General features: G+C 27.5%; 1 protein-coding gene across 1 annotated transcript; it reads left to right on the plus strand.

Moving 5' to 3' along the window:
• Positions 1 to 12709: 12709 nt before the first annotated feature.
• LOC114383168 (AT-hook motif nuclear-localized protein 15-like) lies at positions 12710 to 14517 on the plus strand. The gene has a single exon (XM_028342777.1). The coding sequence runs from the start codon at positions 13112 to 13114 to the stop codon at positions 13931 to 13933; it is 822 nt and encodes a 273-aa protein (XP_028198578.1). The 5' UTR covers positions 12710 to 13111; the 3' UTR covers positions 13934 to 14517.
• The last annotated feature ends 8607 nt before the right edge of the window (positions 14518 to 23124 follow it).

The raw sequence follows: 23124 nt of genomic DNA on the forward strand, positions 1-23124 counted from the left end.
ACATCGTATCTGTATGATAATATCACTGCAACAACAACTTATCAGTTTTTTTTTTTTTTTTACATAACTTTTTTAAAATAATGTTTTTCCTGCAGATTTTTTGTTAATTAAATTTTTAGTCTTTAAATTTTTTTAAAATTTAATTTTTAGTTTCTATTTTTTTTAACTAGTTAAGATTTTCAATTTTTTTAATAAAATTTTCAGTTTCTATATTTTTGTTAGAGTAAAAATAATTCAAATTCTTTATAATTTTAGGATGTTTCCTGTGTCGGTTAAATTAAAAGAGTTAAAAAAAATATCCAAGGTAATGTCCTAGGTGTTATTACTGGATCATTTATTTAATTTTATTATTTTAATATCCACTTTAAATTGGTTTGAATGAGATTAATTTTCAATTTTTTCAAAAAGAGCCTATAATATTAAAGTACATAATAAAATTCACAATAATATCATACATTATTCTAGGATACATCCATTTTCCTCAAATTTGTTAATAAAAAATTGAAACAAAGTGAATATTTTTTAATTTACTTGGATTCTTTGATTTTGGTACTCTTTGGGTACATAATGACTAGTGTGTTAATGGTTGAATTTAATTTTTTTTTATAAAAAATCATTTGAAATAAACTTATAAAATATGTGTGGTTCGATTTGATTTAATTTTCATTTAAAATAAAATTTAAATCAAATCAAGTTAATATTTTATCATTTGGTTAGGATTGATTTTTGTGATTTTTTTTTAAAATATTATTTCATTAAAAATTATATACTTTATTTTCATATTTTAAATTAAAAAATTGATAATAACAATCTACCAAATTTATTAATACGTTAAATTTTTTATAATAAAAATGGGTCAAATTTTCATATTTTAAATCAAACATATCTTAAATAAAAATGGTATACATTGTATAAATTTCATATACATAATACTATAAAATATTCTGAAATTTAAGTGATATATACATAAAATGTTTAACACTAAAGTAATATAAGTATTGTGGTTTGATTTAATTTTTCAATTTTTTTTTAATAGTTTTTGGTTTGACTTATTTGAACACCTTTAACCATAAGTTCAAGTGCATGTATAGAACAATTATTTATATTAAAGGTGTTTGTGATTTGGATTAAATTAATTTAGAGGTAAAAAATATTTAACTTTTCCAATGTCTTCCATTGTTAGGATGATTTAACATGAAATATTGTTAGCTATTGTTAGCTTTGGTGTTTGTTGTCACATTTTTTGTCTTGAAAATACACCTAAATGGGCTAGGGGAAGAGAATGCTTTAAAATTAATATTGATATTGACTCTAAGTAATTTAAAACTTTTATCATTTGAAAACAAGATGCTCCAATTAAGGTTAAGGTGAGAGTGATTTAAATTTCTTTTTAGTGTCAATGTTTTGACCTCAAGTTTACTGACATTGTTAAAGTCATGGTATCTAAAATATTATCTACTTTAATATTTGATGATATATATGATTTTTATCCTATCAATGTGTCTATGTGAGTTGAGAGAAAAAAATGTTTAGTTATAACCTCTATTCTTAAGCAATGTTAGACATATCAAAATAAATTATTTTATTTTTTCAAATTCAATGTGATCTAATCCAATTTAAATTAATTTAATTAGATTAATTTTCAGTTATAAAAATTGAAGCAAATTCAACATTTTCTAATTTACTTGAACATAGTTAAACTCATACATATTCACATAGCGTTTTAAAATTAGCTTGATAGTTGAAGTCAGAAGCAGAGAAAAAGAGATTGTGGATTCATAAAAATAAATTCAAATTCACATTAAAAAAAATTATTTGATTTAGGTCTTTTTTTAGTACATAGTTACCACAATGCAATTTGTGAATAGACAAGTGGACCAGGGTTATATCGTACCATTTATTTGCATCAAAGACAAAACAATATAAACAACACACCCAGTGAACATGGACAGCAACGTAATCTCAATACTAATAAGTTTATGCAGAACCGAAATCCAATCCATTCCTTTCAAGAATTTCGATTTATTTTTATTTTCTTTCTTTTAGCCTTTTCAATTTATCGATTGTTGCAATTGGCATCAAATTGGACGGTTGATGAGCACCCATACTTTACACATAGTTGGGATTTAATCTTTATATGTTCACAGTTTCATTTTGCTGGACAAATATTTTTCGCAAGATTTAATCATTTTTTTTCTTCTAAAGATTTAAGTATTTGTGCCGGGATTCCGGGAAGAAAGAGTTTCTCTTGTCTTAAAATTTTCAATAATTAGAGACGACACAATTTCGACTATATCTACATTGTGTTAAATGTAAAGTTTAATTTTTATTATTTAAGCTAACACGTTTGGGCAAACAAAAAAAAAGTATAATTTTTAGCGGAAAAACTATATTTTACCGTAGCTTAGTTTCCTGTGATGATATTAAATTCACAATTATAATAAGAGAAATTTTTTATATTATTTGAATTTTTAATATATTTTATTTAGTTTTAATTTTAATAAATCTATGTTTGTAGTCAATAAATATTTAAATATATTTTATATACATATTTGTTGTGATGAATTTAAAACTGTTTAACTCATAATATATAGAATAAATTAATGTCGATTTAAATTATTTTATTGGAAAATTAATTAAAATTATACACGTATATGTTTTATGATGATAAAATATACTTGTATAAATCAACTTTTATCTGTGTAAATAAAAAATACACCATAAATAATTATTTATTAGTTGTGTTCACATAATATTCACTTTTAACGATAATTACTATATTTTAAAATATATTTGTAATAAGATAATTTTTATATTTTTACTTTGATCAACAAAAATATATCATGTTTTTAAACCTATTATATAAAATTTTAAAAAATAAAATAAATAAAATTTAAATATTTTAATTTATATAATTCTTATGTATTATAATTGATTTAAGATTCTATTGGAAATAGAATAAATATAAAATATACATTAATTAATTAAATTATTTGAAAAGAATGAATATAAAATAACACATGACACCCAATAAAACATTTTTTCATATTATATTATATATAATATAATAATAAATAGGAGATTCAACATGTGTTGTGTTGGTAATTTTATTAAGGTGTATGGTGTTTGATGGGCCCAAAGTAAAAGTTGTGTGGTTGATTCAATGTTGTAGAGTTGGGCCTGTCCACTAAATTTCATATCAGTACACAGTACTAATGATTTTTATTTCCCTAATCAAACTTTCTTCTCATGGTTTTATACATTATTATTTTAAAATTTTGACTGCACTTTAGTTAGTTATTTCAATCAGTTTGATTAGAAAACGAGTCAGTTTGGTTTTACGTTGAGATGCTTCAAATAACGATATAACTCAATGACAACCATTTCGTAGTTGTTTTTCAGCAGCCAAAATCAGGTTAAGCATGTAAAATCAAATTTATGAGAAGTTAATTTTGCAAACTATACTCTGAACGCATATCAAGTATTCAATTAGATATTATTGAGCTTTGAACCACTTCAAATAATTTAATGACAATATTTTTTAATCTATAAAATGGAAGTGTCAACTTTTGACTAATTAATTTGCTTATAGGCTAAGAGTGTGTTTAAATTGGAATTATGCTCAACTGAAGTCACGGTTGAACTCAATCTATTACTCACATAACCTTTTTGTTTGTGCATGAAACGTGTAAAAATTCCGGTTCAATGGATTTCTAAACACACATTAAGTGGTATCTTGAATCCATTATTAAGGGGACACTATTTTCACCCTTTTTTATCTTTTCACCCCTATCTTTTGTCAAAATGTGTCAAATTACCATTTTATCCTCATCTTTATTTTCTCTTTCTCTTCAATACACAACGAAATGCATTTCCATTGTGTAAATTGGACATTGGAAACACAATTCTGTCAGATATTTTCAGAAAGAATAACAAACAAAACATGGGTTGAAAATGCTAAAAGTTAGGTTGGAATAGTATAGCCCCATTTTAAATGGGCTCGTTGTCTTCTATGACTACGATCATTGTCCATCATTCATTAGGATCATTCATGCTCCAAACATCGCTTGATAAATGGATTTTCTGTTGGAATGATTGCAGTGTGACCATTTTATTCCTTTTCTTTTATCATTACAAAATTATGTGCCCCTGACCATCTTATCACTTTCCTGCTGTTACATCATTATGCGTAAGTGTTTTCCTTTCTTAATTTGTTGTCATTTTATTATTATTATTATTAGAGATTGTATTCCTACAAATAGAAAACATAAGCTGCATGTCTTAAATTCATTCTGTTATTTATAGTAATGTAAAAGTTGTCAAGTATAAACATGCAACCAACGAGATAGAGCAGATTTTTCCGTTTTTTGTTAAAATCATTTGGTTGATTTTCTTTTTTTCCCACCAGCAAATTATGGGTAGATGAAATCAAGTCACATTCAAGACTAAATTTTCTTTATTTTTTTTTATTAAGTATAAGACTAGATGATAATAAGAACCATAAATGTTAGGAATGTATATTTTAATATTTTATTCAAATAAAAAATATATGAACCATGTGATTATAATATATGAACCAGGTTATTTGATGGGACTTGTATAAAATTTGTGTGCATGTAACGGTAAAATATAAAATTGAAAAGAAGTAAATTAAATTCTTTTTCTTTCTTCAAGACATATTGTTCTACCATTAGGAATCAACAGCACAAGAAGTGGCAATCCATGCATCAAAGAATCCCTGAATAAATTCATCTCTCAGCAAGTGTCATAGATCACCCCAACGACATTCCACTATTGCATGCTTATTACAGCCACCCTTAACTCTTTTTTATAAAAATATACTCCTGGGAGAATTTAAGAAAAACATTACTCTTGTTGAAATACTAATATCAGATTAAGCCTAGGCTGATTAGCTTATCTCCCGGGAAATTAATGATTCGATCTTTGTATAGTTTGGAGAGGGAGACGTACACAGAGCGACAGCAACTTTGCATTACTCTTTATAATCGATCCCATCCCATGCTGAGGAAAAGGATCAGTGAGACAGAAAATCGCCACGAGAAAACAAAAAACAAAGACAATGATCATGAGATAATACACACGTGGCCCCGTTCCAATATTTTCTTCAAGTTCCCAATGCCAGTCTTAGAGCAGTGAAAAGTTAAAACAAAACCAAATCAAGCACCATGCTGGTTTATTTATGTGAAATATTTATATATTAATAATTAACTTTTACTAATAAATATGATTAGTAATCTTTTATAAAGTCTCATTTTTTAAACACATTTTCTTTATTCAGAAAGTTTATATTCGAGAGATCTTGTTTATGAAAATGGAAGTCACTTCTACTCAAGACAATGACATATTCGTAAATAGAATAAACATGTTTAAAGCATACAATAAATATGACAAAATATACTTTATTTTTACAATAATAGTAATAAAAAACTATTTGTGAAAGTAGAGTAGTATGGAAATTATTAACAATGCAAGGGTTGTTTTTGTTATGTAGGATTTAGGACACGTAGTCATCTTGAGTGATGTCTTATTTTTATATTTTGTCCTTTTCTAGGAAGCGTTATCCTATGTACAGTATCACGTTGCAATTTGTATAGGATGCTTCATCTTGAATGTAGCATTAAGAGGCATCATAATGTTTGAGTTCTTCTATAGTTTTCGAAGCTTTAACCAATTGTTGTCGCTTTTTATAGTAATTTGACTTACTCTGGATGGGCCAACTCAAATTTTGTGTTAAAAAAGCAAATGCAATAGAAACTAATAAAGAAGTACTAATATCAAAGGAAAGACAACAAGCAAAATTTGCATTGAAATTATAAGGAATGATTGTTTTGATTTTCATTCTTGATCTAGGCCATAGTCAACTTGAAATTGCGAAGAATAACTCCTATTGAAACCTTCATGTCTTCAATGACTACATGTTTATCTACGTTGTAATTTCATAAAGTGTATTTCATTTTTCATGCATGTAGATTTTGACCCACCTTTGACATAATTTCGACGGATTAGAAACCCTAATAGGGCCATGTCTTTTAAAGTCGAATTGATTTGTTTTCCGAATAATTGCATCCTATATCAGCATACATACATGATGATGCCTTATGTTCACATCTGGAAAGCGAAAAGGACTGGTTAAAGTTTTGAAAACAAAAGAAGATGCCACACAAAACTTTGCCTCCTGATACTACATCCAGGATGGAGCACCCTGTACAAATTTCGCACGTGTCAACATTTTAACATGATATTATACCCAGGATGACACTTCTTGCAAGAGGACAAAAGATAAAAGCAAGACATCACTCAAGATGATTTTCTTGAATCTGGTGTAACAAAAATAACTACTACACCGTAAATAGTTTTGATACTACTCTAGTTTTGTAAATAATTTTTTTATTACTATTATTGTATAAAAGTCAACAAAATAAGATATGCATTAATAATGTACAATATTTTAATATTATAATCTAATTAAAAATATGATATAAAATAAGTTTATTTAATTTTATAATAATTATACGGCATATCAATTCTTATTTTTAATAAGTTGATAACATAAAACTTTAATGTTAATAATAAATATTCATTAAATTTTTACATAATTAAAATTTAAATTCACATTTTTAATATTTAACGGTTTAAAGTTAATTTTATTAAAAATAGTTATATACTTAACTTTAAAATAAACAATGACAAAAATTATACTATTGATTTTGGATATAAAATAAGCAATCTCTTAATAATAGTTATATATTTCATCATGATTCTCAATATATTTTATTATATTTTTAATAATTTTTTTATCAATTTTTAACCAATATTATTAAAATACGTGATAGCAAGACTATTTTTAAAAAATACATAAAAATAATTTTTCTATCAAAATTATGTTAAAGAATAAAGTTTACCAAACATTATTTTAAATTTAATGAATATAACGTCATGATCAAATAAAATAATTGGTTTCAGAATTAATTTTAGATATATTTTTATATATTTAATTTCATGTTAAAGAAAAATTTAAAATTAATTGAGTTGAAATAAATTTGAGTACTTTTATGTTGGATTCAAAATTCTATATTAAATTTGACCTCTAACTTAATTTTATATTAAAAATCCAAACATAAATCACATTTTAAATAATTTCTTTTATTTGCATTTTTAACGTACATTCTATTCTACAATTTACAATTCTTAGTATTCCCTTTCTTCTATATTGTCTAAATTCTTTCAAAGTTGACTTCTTTAATTAATTTCTTTACTTTTCGGAGCATTTGCAGTTCTTTGTTTAATTATTTTCAAGTCAATATTTTTTCAAATGTTTAAGTTCCGTCACTATTTGTCTTTTATGTTAAATTGATCTATAATTCAGTTGAATGTGATATGATTTTTCATAAGTTTACTTACATATCAAATTTACATACGAAACAAATATATTTTAAGTTTATTAATTAATTATAGATAATATTAAATATAATTTTTAATGTGATTATTACAAATTACAAAGTCAATAATCTTAATATATATATATATATATATATATATATATATATATATATATATATATATATATATATATATATATATATATATATATATATATATATGACAATTTATAAATAAATAAAAATGCAAATAAAATATGTTGTCAAGTTATTTAAAATTATTAGCTATTGATACTTAAAAATTAATTTATCTATTGAAAAAAATGTTTTTTTAAATCATTTTGTTTGTTTAAAAAAAGAAAGATGTTAGAATGAAACTAGAAGTGATTGGGATAAAATTCACGTGAATCTATCATCTATGGTATGTTCTGGACATTATCATTCTTATCGGGCACACTGTCAGAACATGAGACAGTGACGTGTTCCCACTAATTATTTTCCACGTTAGCCACTGTGCACATGCCACTCCCATTAGCCATTAGGTATTGGAAATTATACTCTAAATAGTTCTTTAAGGTTCAAATTAGTCCCTAAGCAATAGTAAACGAGTTTAATGCCCAATGATGCAGATTTGTAAAAAAAATAAAAATGAAATGAAGTTTTTTGAAATACCGGAAAAAGTAGTCGTTATGAATAAAAAAAATTAGAATCATTAAGAATTTACTTGGAATTCACTCGAATTGGTAAAAGAAAGAGTTGATCCAGGTGAGTTTTTATGCTTTTATTTCAAAAAAAATTGTTTTATATTTTTATCTTATTATAAATTATCATTTGAATTATTTTAAAAATTAATAAATTTATTATATATGATAAGTTATGATTGGATGATCATATAAATTTTTTTATATTTTTAGTGTATAATTTTTTTTCACAATAAAATTTATAAACATGTAGACTACATATTCAATATTTTAAAAATTACTTTAATAAAAAAATTAATAATCTACATCAAGATGGTTCCGAAGGCACGAGTTGCGCGATACACTGTCTGTATGCTGTACCTATCTCCAACGCACACACGATTCATTCATACCATGCGCCCACCCAGATCCAAGTTTCAGTGAAATATAAAGCCAATTTGATGTTACTTTTGGCTAAAAAATAAATAAAATAAAATAATATAGATTATTTAATTAAGTTAATTTCATTAAATTATGTCTTTTTTAATTAAAGAATAATATCAAATATAATTTTTTTACCTTATTAAATGAAAAGTATTTTGATTTTTTTTTGTTAAATAAAATATGTGTAATTAAAATTTACTGATATTTTTTAAAAAAAAAGTAAGAGATTTTTGTTGATCATATAGGTACTAGTTTTGTTTTTTTTTGGGACTTTTTTCTCTTATTTTCTTTTTTCTGTCTCCTACTTCTAAATATTAAGGAGGTCTTATTCATGGGGTACCCATGTGGGATTATCCATATATAATTCTGTTTAAGGGTCAACTCAACTTATTATCACGATATATTAATCTTAAAATTATATATAACTAAATTATATAATTAAAGAGATATATAACTATAATTAATGTATATTTTATAATAGGTATTTTAAGATATAAATGACATCAACATAAATATAATATCACTTTAGACAAAATATTGGAGTATTTATTATGTCTATTATTAATACATAATTATTTTAAATTATAACTTTTAAAATAATATATAATATCAAGTCAGGTTGAGACGTTACAAAATATAATTTGGACTCATCTTAAAAATGTATTGGATTTAATTTTTTAAATCTAGATTTATCAAAGATCCCTTCAAGCTATGCATATTTTGTGAGATTGAACCAATTATAAACATCCCTAGTTTGTTATCCTTATTTTTTAAACAACCTTTCCCCCTTAAAAACAACCAAAATGGGAAAAGAATAAGTTATTCCAAACATGCATTAGTTTCATTTGGATGAAGAAAAAAAAAACCTTTTGTATAGTAGAAGAGTATGAAATAATTGAAAAGAAAAAAATGTTAAGCAATAATAAAAAAGCTACGCATTTTTAGATTCGTAAAAGTAACCTATCTTCTGTAGATTTTTTTTTTAAAAAAATTTAAGCTAGGATTCCCAACAAAATTGAAAAAAAAACATTTTTATTTTATTTTAAACAAAAACAACTGAAATGAGTAAATTTAAACTCTTGCAAACGTAATTTGTGTTTTCTTTAACACTAGTCCTGTTAAATGCCGGCTAATTAAGTTAAAGCTTCTTTTTTTTGTGTGTGTAAGATTCACAATATTTAAAAGTTATTTAAACTCCTGACTATTTTTTTTTATTATGATTGGGAAAATAAAAACAAACAAGAAAACTAACTCCTATAAAAGGAGGTCTTTGGAGCTGCATCATCTCCGACGAAGACCCTCACGATACACATGGATATAGGAAAGATTCCAAGGAGTGGTTTTGAAGCTGTTTATCCTAGCTACTAACAATGGCAGTATGAGGATGGATTACATTCTCTTCCACTTCCAGCACGCAAACTCAGCTCAAAGAATCTCTCACTCACAAATAATTGCGTGTAATTCTGCATTCATATTCGACGTGAATCCACCAGAGCCTTTTTGACATCTCTGATCCACCGCCCAAAAAGGATAGTTTTACTGATTTAAATTAAGTTACATGAACCTAATTATTAAAGGATACATAATATTTCAAAGCATTTACATATTTTTATTCACAAGTTAAATAATAATTTAAACCACTCATTTTATCTTGAATCCTACGTCCTTACATTCATAAACAATGCCAAATTTGAATCGGTTTTGTTTTCAAAATTATAACATGGACTATGTTTTTATTGTTGAAAAATTAATTTATTAAATTTTAAATGTTTCATAAAATTAACTTTTAACTGTTGAAATAATTAAAATATGTAAAATGATATAAAATAATAAAATCATAACTTATTTAAAAAGATGATAAAAAAATTTAATAGATGTATTGAAGATAAAAATAAAAGAAAATATAAAAAATTAGAAGTTAAAAACTAATATTTTAAAAAATAATACTTAAATAACATTTTAAAAAATGCTTGAAACTACTGAAAAAAAAATTATTTTTCAAACAGCCAAATAATTTTTTTACCTAATAAAAAAATTAACTAAAATATCTTGTAAAATATAATCATTTATAAGTCAAAACATATAGAACAAAATACTGATTAAAAAATTAAAAATATATTATTATTATATATTTTTCATAATTTTTAATATAACTTTTAATAAAACCCTTCAAACATCCTTGGAAGACTCACTATTTATTTCCTAAATGTAAATAAATGCTACTACTTCTCTCCATTTTTAATTATAAGATTATTTTTAAAAATTCATTTGTCTTTTTTATATAAGATGTTTTTGTAATTTTTAGATGTATTAATTATTTTTTCTTTACGTATCCTTACTTAATTAAGAAAATAAAAAATAAAAATAATAATTTTGAAATAATAATATAATTACTTGAGAGATTTAATATAATCAATTAAATTAATTATTTTTTTAAAGAACATGAATTAGTTTTAAGAAAATGATATTTTTGAACGGCATACAATTCCTTCACGGTTCACACTTTAGTCTTCAGTCAACCCCCACCCCACGAGGTGCTCGAGCCATTTCGGTTCTCATCATTTACGAACTGTAGCAAAACATCATCTTCATTTTATTCCATTTTTTTAATTTCTTTTTCTATTGTATTATTTATTTATCGGATCTCAATCCTTTCCGGTTTCCAGTTTCAAAAGAAACTGTACACTGCACAGTGGTGTAGTCATAAATCTAACCAGTACTTAGTGAATTTTAATTTTAAATATTGATTTATTATGTAATAAACTAAACTGAATGATGAGATCCATGCAGTACATTAATAACTGCAGAGGTCAGAATCCATTATTTAGCGTACCTTTTGCTATTTCTCCCCCTCTTTATTTCTTTTTCATGTTTCTATCCACGTTTATCTTTTTCTGAACTAAACCCATTATTACTTTACGACATTTAAAGGAAATAAAACGAAAAAAATATCTTAACTAAAAAATAATAACTTTTTATTTTTATTTGATAAAAAATAACTTTTTTTTGAATCCATTACTTATATTAATATATTTTATATATATTATTTGAGTTTCAGTATTTTATAATATCATGTTTACATATGCTATGTCACTTTTTTAAATGATTTTTAAAAAAATGTGTTTGATTTAAAATTGATAAAAATTTAATACATTTTTTTAAAATATTATTAGCAATTTTTTTAATATAATTTAATTTAAAAGTTCAAAAAATATATAAATATTAATAAAATAATAACTACAAAAATCAAATTGAATCAAACTAATAAACTATTAATTTTATTTGATTTAGATTTTATTTTAAATAAAAATTAAACCAAATTAAACCAAATTAAATCTTATATGTTTTTTAAGTTTAATTTAAATGACTTCTTCATAAAAAAAAATTAAATCAAATCGAGCCACAAACTCTCTCATAATTATCCCCCTCAAATACGAAAAAGGCAAAGAGAGAAAAGTATTCGTTCTAGTTTTCTTGAAAATTAAATATTTTTTCATAGCATAAAATAACCGAAAAATCACAAATAATTTTATATTAAAATGTAATAAAGTGTTCAAATTTTTTTATTTCAAAATTATTATTTTAATTAACATAAACATTTTTACAATTTATTTGTTAATGTTCATTTACTTTTTTAAATAAAAAATCTTCAAATTCTTATTGGACTTAAGTGTACTTTTGTTTTTTTTATTACTGTTATTTCCTGAATTCGATTTCTTATTTTTTTTTTCAAGGACTCATTTTTTAATCATGCAATTTTAATCTATTTATTAACTTATCATTAAAAAATCAATAGGACTGACACAATAGTACTGTTGTTACCTCAACATTTTATTAAATATTACATGTTGACACAATAGATGAAGGGAAATTGTATAATTAAAATAATAAAAGACCAAATTTGTGAAAAACCAATAGGACTGAGTGTTAATTATACAACTTTACTTTTTTTGGGTCTTTTATTATTTTAATTAAACTTTTTTATACAAATAACATGTTTTTACTTTCTTTTTTTGGGGTGAATGACATATATTTTATTTTAATTTTAGATTGAAGTCTCCCATTAAAATAGTAGTATTAAATACTCATATCTTCTCTTGTAGCAAAAAAGAAAAAAAGAAATTCCTATCAAGTCAATGTGGAGCCCATCCTTGTAATGATATCTTTGCACAACTTGGTCTTAGTCTTGTTTGTTTGGAACTGGCCCGCTTTAGTATAGTTTGGGAAGTCGAAAACTTTGAACCGCTTCTCCGGGAGACAAAAAAGGGAATTTTTGCAGAAAACGCTAACCAATTACCCAGACACACCCATTCTAACCAAAGCAAAAAAAGTCTTCTCAAAACGCCAGAGTCAGAGAGCAGAGTTCAAACCTCACGCCTTTGAACTAACTCTAAGCATTTACTCCAATAGCTATAGCTAGCCCCAACCCAACTCAGAGTACATCATTTCAATAACGCTTCCTTTTCACTCTTTTCTGGAACTCCCTCTTCTGTCTTATATATTTGCTCAGTGCAAAATCAAAAACCCACTCACTATTTTGGGTTCAAGCTGGATTTGATCTTAGCAAGCAAGAAAGAAGCTGTCTTGATGGCGAATCGTTGGTGGGCCGGGAGCGCGACGGTGAAGCCCAGTGAACAAGACAACGGTGACAACAACGGTACTCCCACCAACAGTGGGAACAGTAACACCAACGTTAACGCGGTTCTCGAGGACGACGCAAACACCAACGAGCGCGACGGCGAAGAGCAGACCCTCAGCGGCGGGCGGCGGCCGCGTGGCAGGCCGCCAGGGTCAAAGAACAAGCCAAAGCCGCCGGTGGTGATAACGAAAGAGAGCCCCTACGCGCTCTGCAGCCACATCCTTGAGATCAGCGACGGCAGCGACGTGGCTGAGTGCATTGCTATCTTCGCCACGCGCCGCCACCGCGGCGTCTCAGTCCTCAGCGGCAACGGTTTCGTCACCAACGTCACGCTCCGGCAGCCGGCGGCCCCTGGAGGGGTCATCACCCTCCAGGGGCGGTTCGAGATTCTCTCCCTCTCCGGCGCGTTCCTGCCGGCGCCTTCGCCGCCGGAGGCCACCGGACTCACCGTGTACCTCGCCGGCGGGCAGGGGCAGGTGGTCGGAGGAAGCGTGGTGGGACCCCTTGTCACCTCGGGGCCGGTGATTGTTGTTGCTGCTACTTTCGCTAATGCTACCTATGAAAGGTTGCCTTTGGAGGATGAAAAAGGTGAAGAGGACATGCAAGAGGTGAATGAAGGTGATGGTGGTGGAACATCACCACCACAACCACCACCACCACCACCACCACCTTCACAAGGTGAACAACAGGTTTCAATGCCGGTGTATAATTTGGTGCCTAATAATGGTGATGTGTTTTGGGGGCCTCCATCTTCACCTTCTAATTATTGAAAACTTGAAACCCTTGTTGTTTACGAAATTGGCTTATCTGCTGTCTCGTGACCATTCAGAACGACTCAATGGTTTTGAGGGTTGTGTTAATATTTAATTGTGAAAATATTAACACAATTCTCAAAACGACGTTTGAAGACGGGATAGCAGAGAAGTCATGTTCGGAACTACTTTCCACCATTGATCTTGCTGACTGTATATGCGCAGTGTGATCAAACGGTTACTTTGTTTTCGTTGCAACTCAGGTTAGAACAACTTAGAACGTTTTTGAATTTTGATGATCATATCATATCTGTTGCATGTTATTTTAGTCTCTCCGGAGAACTTGTTTTGTTGTCTTTGTTATTGTCTCTCTTCTGTTTAATCTACATAGTTAGTAATTTAGTTCTGGAAGAGTCCATTTGGGAATTTATTGAATGAATGATACTATGATAAACATTTTTTTTGTACTACTTCGATGATTATGGTTGGGAAGATGTGCTGTACAGTGTACACTGCAACTTGTACAGTTGTACTCGGGAAAATGAACGGTGGTGATTGAGTTTTTTAGAAATGTGCAAGGAAAAGTTATTTTTGTGTGTGTATTAATGAAATTATACCGCGGTTACGAGGTGTTCTTTATTTCCCAGGCATAACCATTATCGGACCTATTATTTGTCCTTTCTGTCTGGACTCTCGGGCTTTTTAAAGGGAAGATTTATGTTATGATACATTACTATTACTTTTTCATTAATCGTATCTTTATCTCATCCTTTTCTTGTGTTTTTATCACTCTCTTCTTTTCTAATCTAAAAATGGGACGGGTGGGAATTGTAGTTGCTTGATTCTTGAAAGTCATGAAGTCTAGGTTGGTGAAACTAGGAAATGTCCTTGTATCTTAGGTAACATTGGAAACAATTGAGATTAGGATTTAATTCTTGAGTGAGTAAATGTCCAAAAGTTCCTTTTTACTTTATACGTTGGCTCCCTTATAGGGCATCTTGTCTGAAATTTTGAATGTTTGCCACCTTGAATTACCAATAGGGTAGAGGGCAAGGGTGGTATGTAGATTCCATCGGGAGGGTGCAAGAAAAGGTTGTCTAGGTGCTAGTATTTGGAAGCCCACACATGTGAAGTTTGGATCCAACTATTTACACTTACATGCTTTTCGTATTTAGTTTGTATCATCATTTGTATGCACAAATTTAGACTCATCTAGCTATCATCGACAAAAATAGGAAAAAAAGTGTAATCTAGGCAATGTCTTTTTTATCTTTATTTGATGTGAGATAATTAGGTTTTGATATGCATGAAGAGTGGAGAAGGAGAGCATCATAATTGTAGCCGCCATTAGATTGAGGGTAGTAAACAGAAGGGGCTCTCAACTAGTCCTTTTTAGTTTATCTTCATTTCCTTTAAGCCAATATGGATCAATTGATTGATTGATTAAGAGTTTTGATAAAAATAAATATTTAGCGCCAAAACTTAATCAATTCAGACATTATTTTAATACTCTAAAGTCCAAACCTTTATTAATTTGTTTTGTACAATGATGGAACTGGGAAATTTAAATATGACATGGTTGCTTCTATGCATTTTATCATCAGTATGGTTGAAAACGAATTAATACGAATTAATCGCTGGGTTCTTTATTTGTCCTAAAATTATGTATTTATTTAACTGAAGTCAGAATTATGTACGATTTTAGACTTTAAAAGTCGTAATCATTTTTTTTTACCACTTCAAGTTGTAAAACCCTTTTTTTAAAATAAAATTGTTTAAGTTTAAAGTTATTTTTATAAAAGTTTTAATTTTTTTATTGTTATTTTATTTTGTTTTCTAATTTTTTAAAATTGTAAAAAATTATTTATTTAAATATCAAATAAATAATTTTAATTTTATTTATTAATAGTTTTATTTAGTATGACATATTTTTTATGATTTTATTTTATATGTTATTAATTGATTTTAATGTTTTGTTGTTTAAAATATATTATATATTTTTAATATTATTTTATTTAAATTTTTTTGTTTATTTAAAATTTAGATAATCTATTAATAAAAATACATACTAAAATTAAAAACAACATAATGCATTAATATAAAATAAACAATACAAATTAAAGAAAAACATAAAAAATATAAATTATATTAGTTATTGACAGTTAGTACAATTATGTCTTTCACTTCTACATAATGAGTATTTCTTAAGCTTATTTGGAATTCGTTCATTTTATTATGTACTTGAGTAGTGGTTAATCTTCCCAATATCTGTAGTTGTTTCGAAGGATTTGTCTTAAAATGTGGATCTAAATATTGTGGTCATGTGTCTTCACTTCCAAGGGAATCAAAATGATGTTGATAACCTTTGAAAATATTTTCCAACTTGTATATAGGGTCAACAAAGTCATCATAATTTAAATTGTAAAAAGCACACGTTATAATTACATACGAGTAAGGTAGTCGAAGTGTTTAAAATTGTCTACAATCACACAACCATTCATTTAATTTGACAGTGCATGTCATTGCTCATCGACCAAGCCGCATATTTGTAATTTCTTGAACCTGAAACTCCCCTGTTTCTCAAACATACATGCGAACATAATGCGAGGTAACAATGCGTTGATTTTCTTGTATCATGACATATACGTCTTTATAGTACCTATGTCCTACCTTTATCATATTCATGATTTTTATGTCATTAGTAACAAATGAATAATTTATTTTATTAAATATTTCATTGATTAAGGCATTAATAGGTAATGCTTGGGCTCCTTTCAAAACAAAATTCATATATTTGACAAGGTTGGTAGTCATATGATCATATGTTTTCCTTCATCGTAGGTCTGAGTCTATTTACTCTTGGAAATTTGATCCAACTAATCTGTTGCTTGTGGAAACCCTACTCGCATTGCGAGTAACTTTGTCTCAAATTTTGGTTTCCTCATCTCATATCCTATGCCAAAAGATAAAATAATGAATAATAAATATAGTGAAGATGTAATAAAGCAAGAATATGATGCATCGAATAAGAACAAGCATACCCATATTGATGACTTTTTTTTAAGTCAACATTTTGAAACTATTTGTTGAAATTTGATGCAATGTGGCAAATGTAATACACAGACGAAACATCTTATCAATTCCACCCAACGTATTCCAATTGTAAAGTTGCTAGCAAATCGATTCCCCTGTCTGATATAATACACAAATTTGGTTGCAGTGTGACATATCTCTACAAATAATGCAAGATCCACATCCAAGTTTCTTTGGTTTCGCTCTCAAGAATTGCAAAAACAAGTGGAAAATTGTTCCTACTACCATCTTGCCCGATGACAGTCAACAAAGTACCACGATTTTTGTCAGTTAAAAATGTCTCATCTACTTGCACAATTGGTTTGCAATATTTAAAGCATTCAATGCATAGGTTTAACGCCCAAAATACACGATTAAGAATCACTCTAGGAGACTTATCCTCACCTTTCTTCATTGAAGATGGAGTTTTGTATTTTACTGTGGTACCTGGTACAAAATGTCAAACATCTGTCAACCATACAAGCAGGTAACTGCATGCTTGTTCCCAACTTTCAAATGTCATTTCAAGGAAATTTTGCTTAATTGTTCATACTTTTTTGTATGAAAAGTGTAACCAAACCGTTGATGCATGTCTGCAATTGAGGTTTTGATTTCGATACCATGATTTATTTTCACTAAATGAACAAAATTTGTCCCATAAAACTTCTTTAATTTGTATTGTTCATTTTATATTAATGTATTCTGTTATTTTTAATTTTACTATGTATTTTTATTAATAGATTATCAAAATTTTAAATAAACAAAAAAATTTAAATAAAATAATATTAAAAATACATAATATATTTTAAATAAAAAACATTAATATAAATTAATAACATATAAAATAAAATCATAAAAAATATATATCATATTAAATAAAACTATTAATAAGTAAAATTAAAATTATTTATTTGACATTTAAATAAATAATTTTTTTACAATTTTAAAAAATTAGAAAAAAAATGAAATAACCGTAAAAAAATTAAAAATTTTATAAAAAAAACTTTAAACTTAAACAATTGTATTCTAAAAAAAAGATTTTAAGACTTCAAAGTCTTAAAATTAAAAAAAAAAGTTTTTACAATTTCGAAGTCATAAAAGTAAAAAAAAAAATAATTATGACTTTAAAGTCGTAAAAAAAATTTAACTAAACTTCAGTTAAAAAAAACAAAGTCATAATTGATGGTACAATTTCTAACTCAAAAATCATATCACCTATTACAATTTATCTCTTTTTAAAAAATTATTTAAAATCGACTCCATTTAAAAAAATAAATATCCTTCTTCACACTTAAATATTATTTTTAGTCATTCTAATAACGTAACCAGTACCAGCCATAAAATAAAATAAAATAACCTAACCAGAAATCAAGTCACGTGTTTAATATATATATATATATATATAAGATAGCAACTAATGCATGGTCCTTATGAATGGATATTTCTTTTTCCTGGAGGATATACCCACCCACCATTCATTTTAGATGTGTCTGACCTAAAATCAATATTGGAGATGCTTCTCGACTAGGAAAGATTCTTGTTTTAGGACGATGTAGGATTTTTTTGCAAATGACCACATTAGTAATTTTCATTTCTACAATTGGAGCATTTTATCTCCACCAAAAATTGACACAATTTCTTAGTATATACGTACGTGGTAAAAAAAGTTATTATTCATTCGGATAAATAACAGACTAGAAAAGTAAGTTTATGTTACGAAGTTATATTTTATTGTCATTTCTTTGAGCTAAATGTCAATAAAACTTCTTTTACAGAAATGCATATATCTATATATGTTTTTTTTTTATTTTGATTTTTTAGACTGCTTCATAGTCTAGGTAGTTTATTGCATCCTCACCTCACCTTACAAAGTTTTGTGTTTAACTTTTTTGTTTTTTTCATTTGAAAAAGTGTTGTGTTCACTTGTTTCACTGGTTGAATATAAAATAATTGACATTAATTACTATATTTCTATTTCTCATTTGTATTTTTTTTGTCATTTTCGTTTATTAAAAATTAAGGGGGATAACAAAAGTTGTTTCGCATTTGTGTTAAAAGCCCATTTTTCTGTGTTCATTTGAAGAGCACAAGAAACTATTGTAGGAAAACTATTTGATAGGAATTAAATTGAAGATAAAATTACTAGAGATGAACTTTTTATTCTGATAATTCTGGAGATGAACATTTTAGTGCATGATTGGATTAATGGTTGCGGATTAATGATTGTAAGTTTAAGTGTGAGTGAAATTTAAGTTTGTAAGCTGAGTTAATGAAAACAACTAAAATTTTTCTTTTGTAAAATTGAGTTTTAAGAGACATTTTTTATTTGCAAAAATATTTTTAGGAATAACAAAAAATGTTACTAAAATAAGTTTATTTTCCGAAGGTACCATCATCAATACCCATTCTTGGCCAATGAGAAAACTGGGCCAATGACTTTTTCAAACCCATTCTTGGCTAAACATGCTCCTAGCCAAACGGAAACTTGGCCAATGACTTTTTCAAACCCATTCTTGGCCAATGAGAAAATAATTTATCTTTGTTTTATCCGTATAGCGTGTGCAGGGATTTTAATGATGTTGATGTAACTATTGTGAACCCGTAAAAATCGCATAAAGTCTCTTTTCGGGTATTAAAGGTCAAAAGCATTTGCTGTGCATTTATGGTGGAATTAATATTTGTTCACATGTAATTAGGGAATTAGGACGGTTAAAAGTAGAATGGGTTTTCTTCATAGAGCAATTTTTATTAGTTTTATCATTTCATTTGATAGAAAAATATTGTACCCATCTGGATCGTCATGTTTCTGAATTTTAACACTTTTAGCTTTTATGCATTTCCCACTTTGAGACTAAGAGACTATGTATCTTGCTAGACCCTATTGTATTTCAATTCTAACATTCTTAACCTTAGCGTATTTTGTGTTTAAGGTTAGGGATTTATGTATCCTCCAAGATTGGATTGGATTGTATTATGATCCCAACATCCTTAGTCTTTATGCATCTCTCGCTTGAAACTGTAATTGTGTATCTTTTTTGGAATAAATTGTATCCTGATCTCAACAACCTTAGTCTTTACGCATCTCGTGCTTGAGACTAGTGAGATTTATACCCTTCGGATTGGATCCAATCTCGATCCCAACACCCTTAACTTCTGTGCATCTCGCGCTTGAGGATAAGGGGTTGCGTACCCTTCTAGATCAAATTGTATCTCGATCCCTGCATATAGCTCCTACTAATCGGGTTCCACACTGATAATCTTTATCATATTATGCTCGATTCAGTGACACTTGAGATACAGGGGTTTGGGGGGAAATAATCCGATACATTATGATAGCTCGACCCATGTGGGTCTAACTAACATAAACACAATTATATGTTGATATTCTTGGGATATAATGGAATATTCTTATATGTCATAACGCATTAACCCGTGGATATCGCAGGGAATATATGCTCCAAATAAGGATAAAAGACCTTCACATTGACCTAAGACAATAAATTAAGCACTACACTTCACTTTATTGTTTTTGGATTAGGTTGCCTCAACTATTAGGAAATTTTTTCCAATACGTATAAATGTTTTTAAGTGATTTTTTCTACTTAGTAAAAGTGGTGTATTTCTTTTTATTTTAATAGTGTTTTTTTTTGTCATTACGACATTGGTACAAAGTATCTATTAACTTTACTTATGATTAATCTTTATAAAAAAATTTGACTGATCACTTTTAATGAAATATTTCTTTTCAATCACATTTTTTTCATTCACAAAGTTTATATTCGAAACCCTACTTAAGGAAAAAAAACTCATAATCAATCAAATCAACTACTTGTTGGTTGTGTTTTTTTCTTCTTTTTTTTTTTGTACTAGAAAGGTTGTAATTTCTTTTCCTGGTGAAAATATTTATTGTTGGCGATGAGCATTTTAGAGTGTAACGTTGGATCGATTAATTTCACCTTTGCTTATGATAATAATAATAAAAAGTTATGACGGTGACAATAGAAGAATTGTTTCATTGCTCATACCACTTGTGTAGTTAGGTGAGGTGAACACGCCTCTGTTTTGTCCTTGAATAAGACCATGCAGGCTTCTCTTGCATTCCCAACAAAACAAATGCTCATATTATTAGCTATTAGTAGTGTCATATGTAGAGGTTCAATATACTACTTCTCTAGTGGTTGTTTGTTTCTATGCGTGCACACCTTCTTTGAATTGGCTGAAAAATTGTGCCAATAATTCTAATCCTAACAGTACTACTAATGAATACACAATATTGTTTTTTTTATAAGAAACACGAAAAATTATAATACTAAAATGTAATATTTAATATTTATGTATTTAATCATACTGTTAATATAAAAGCCATCAGATAAACGTTCAATAGGATTTCATCATTTTACTGCATCATCCTATTTATTTACATGATATATAGTTATAAGATAAATTTTCTATTTATATTTAAAAATATTTTACACTAACACTATATAAATTAAACTTCAATACTATTAAGGTAGTTTTATCGTGAATTTTAGTAAAAAAAATTATTTATTTACGTTTTAATCGGTGGTTTAGTATGACATTTGCAAGTAAGATATTTTAAAGCTGAATGTTCCAGATGTGTACCCAAATTTTGAATGGTGGTTAATGGTTTAGAAACTCAATGTTAACGATCCATAATGCATTGACATATATAAGATTTTTGTTCACTCCTTGGAATTTTGTATAGCTTTGTCTTTTGTGTAAAAGAAGGTTGTGATCACAAGTTGTTTTTTCTCGTACCATTTGATCTCATATTACTTGTTTCGAGACGATGTAATTGAATAATATTTTCTAGGAGACAATTTAATTAAACATTGATTTTTTTGAATAGCGCAAACCAAGCAGAATTAATTAAGACTGAATCTAAAGCATTTATATTATCGATGCGATCTCAACTGTTGGTATTGTCGCAACGTGGGCCATGACGAGACGACAAAATAAAATATTTAGATAAATAAATAAATAAATGGTTTTCCAAAAAAATGGAAAATTTATCTGGGGAGTCACCACCAACGTTTATCTAAGGAAAACGTCAGAAAAATAAAAACGAATAAGAAATGATCTACGATTTGAGAAAAAGGATTTGAAAGTCGTTTACACACGTAGAAAGTTTTAGCACCACACATGCCTGTCATGAAAATGACAACCTTTAATTGAGTGTGCTAAAAAATAAAGCAACTTTTAATTATTTATCTTCCCTTGAAAACATGAATTATATTTTGTTATACTATTTTTTTATTTAGAAAGGGAAATCAAATTTTTATTTTTAGAAACAAAAGAGATGTTATCTTATTTTTAGATTTTTTTTGGGTCGACAAGGGATTTACCCTTGCTCTCCTACGTATCCTCAGGTTTATTTTATTATTGCACATTGGGTTGATTTTATTTTATTATTAAAGGTTTTGGTTTTATGGTAAAATTTGTGAAGTCAAGCAAATCGGAGACCCAGTATGACATTCACAAAATTTACTTACACTTTATCAAAACACTGTTAAGCAAGTCGGAGACCTAACATGAAGTGCACGAAAAAAAAAGAATTGAGTGATCATTTATTTGAGAATGTTACCTTTTTGGAAAATACTTTAGTTTTGTAGTAAACTTTGTGAACTCAAGCAAGTCGGAGACCCAACATGTCATTCACAAAGTTTACTCACACGTTAATGAAACACCACCAAGCAAGTCGGAGATCCAACATGGAGTGTACAGAGCGTAGGCATATGCTAAAAAAAATTAATGCGGATTTGCAAAAATAAATAGACAATTGATTTAGTGATAAGAAATCAAATAAATGGAATGGAAATAGAAAGAGATAGAATAGAAGTAGGAAATACACTTAGTAATTAAGGATGTGGCATTTATACGTGGAAAAAATAAGATGAATAACGAAATATTTACAATACAATATTAATTAAACTAACAACAAACTATGATAAAAAAAATCACATTGAAGAATAAAATAAACAATAAAGATCATAAAGAAAAAAGATAGAGAAAAAAATCTACTAATATTTATAGTTTTTTTTTAAGTCAAAGGATTACCTTGGACTTAGTCAATCCTGACAGAGTACTAACATGGTAAGCCTAGTCACCATCCTATG

The sequence above is a fragment of the Glycine soja genome, chromosome 14 (genome assembly GCF_004193775.1).
Source record: "Glycine soja cultivar W05 chromosome 14, ASM419377v2, whole genome shotgun sequence".
Taxonomy (NCBI): Eukaryota; Viridiplantae; Streptophyta; class Magnoliopsida; order Fabales; family Fabaceae; genus Glycine; species Glycine soja.

Coding starts and splice junctions, on each gene's coding strand:
- LOC114383168 (XM_028342777.1), top strand. CDS start 13,112: ATGGCGAATCGTTGGTGGGCCGGGAGCGCGACGGTGAAGCCCAGTGAA.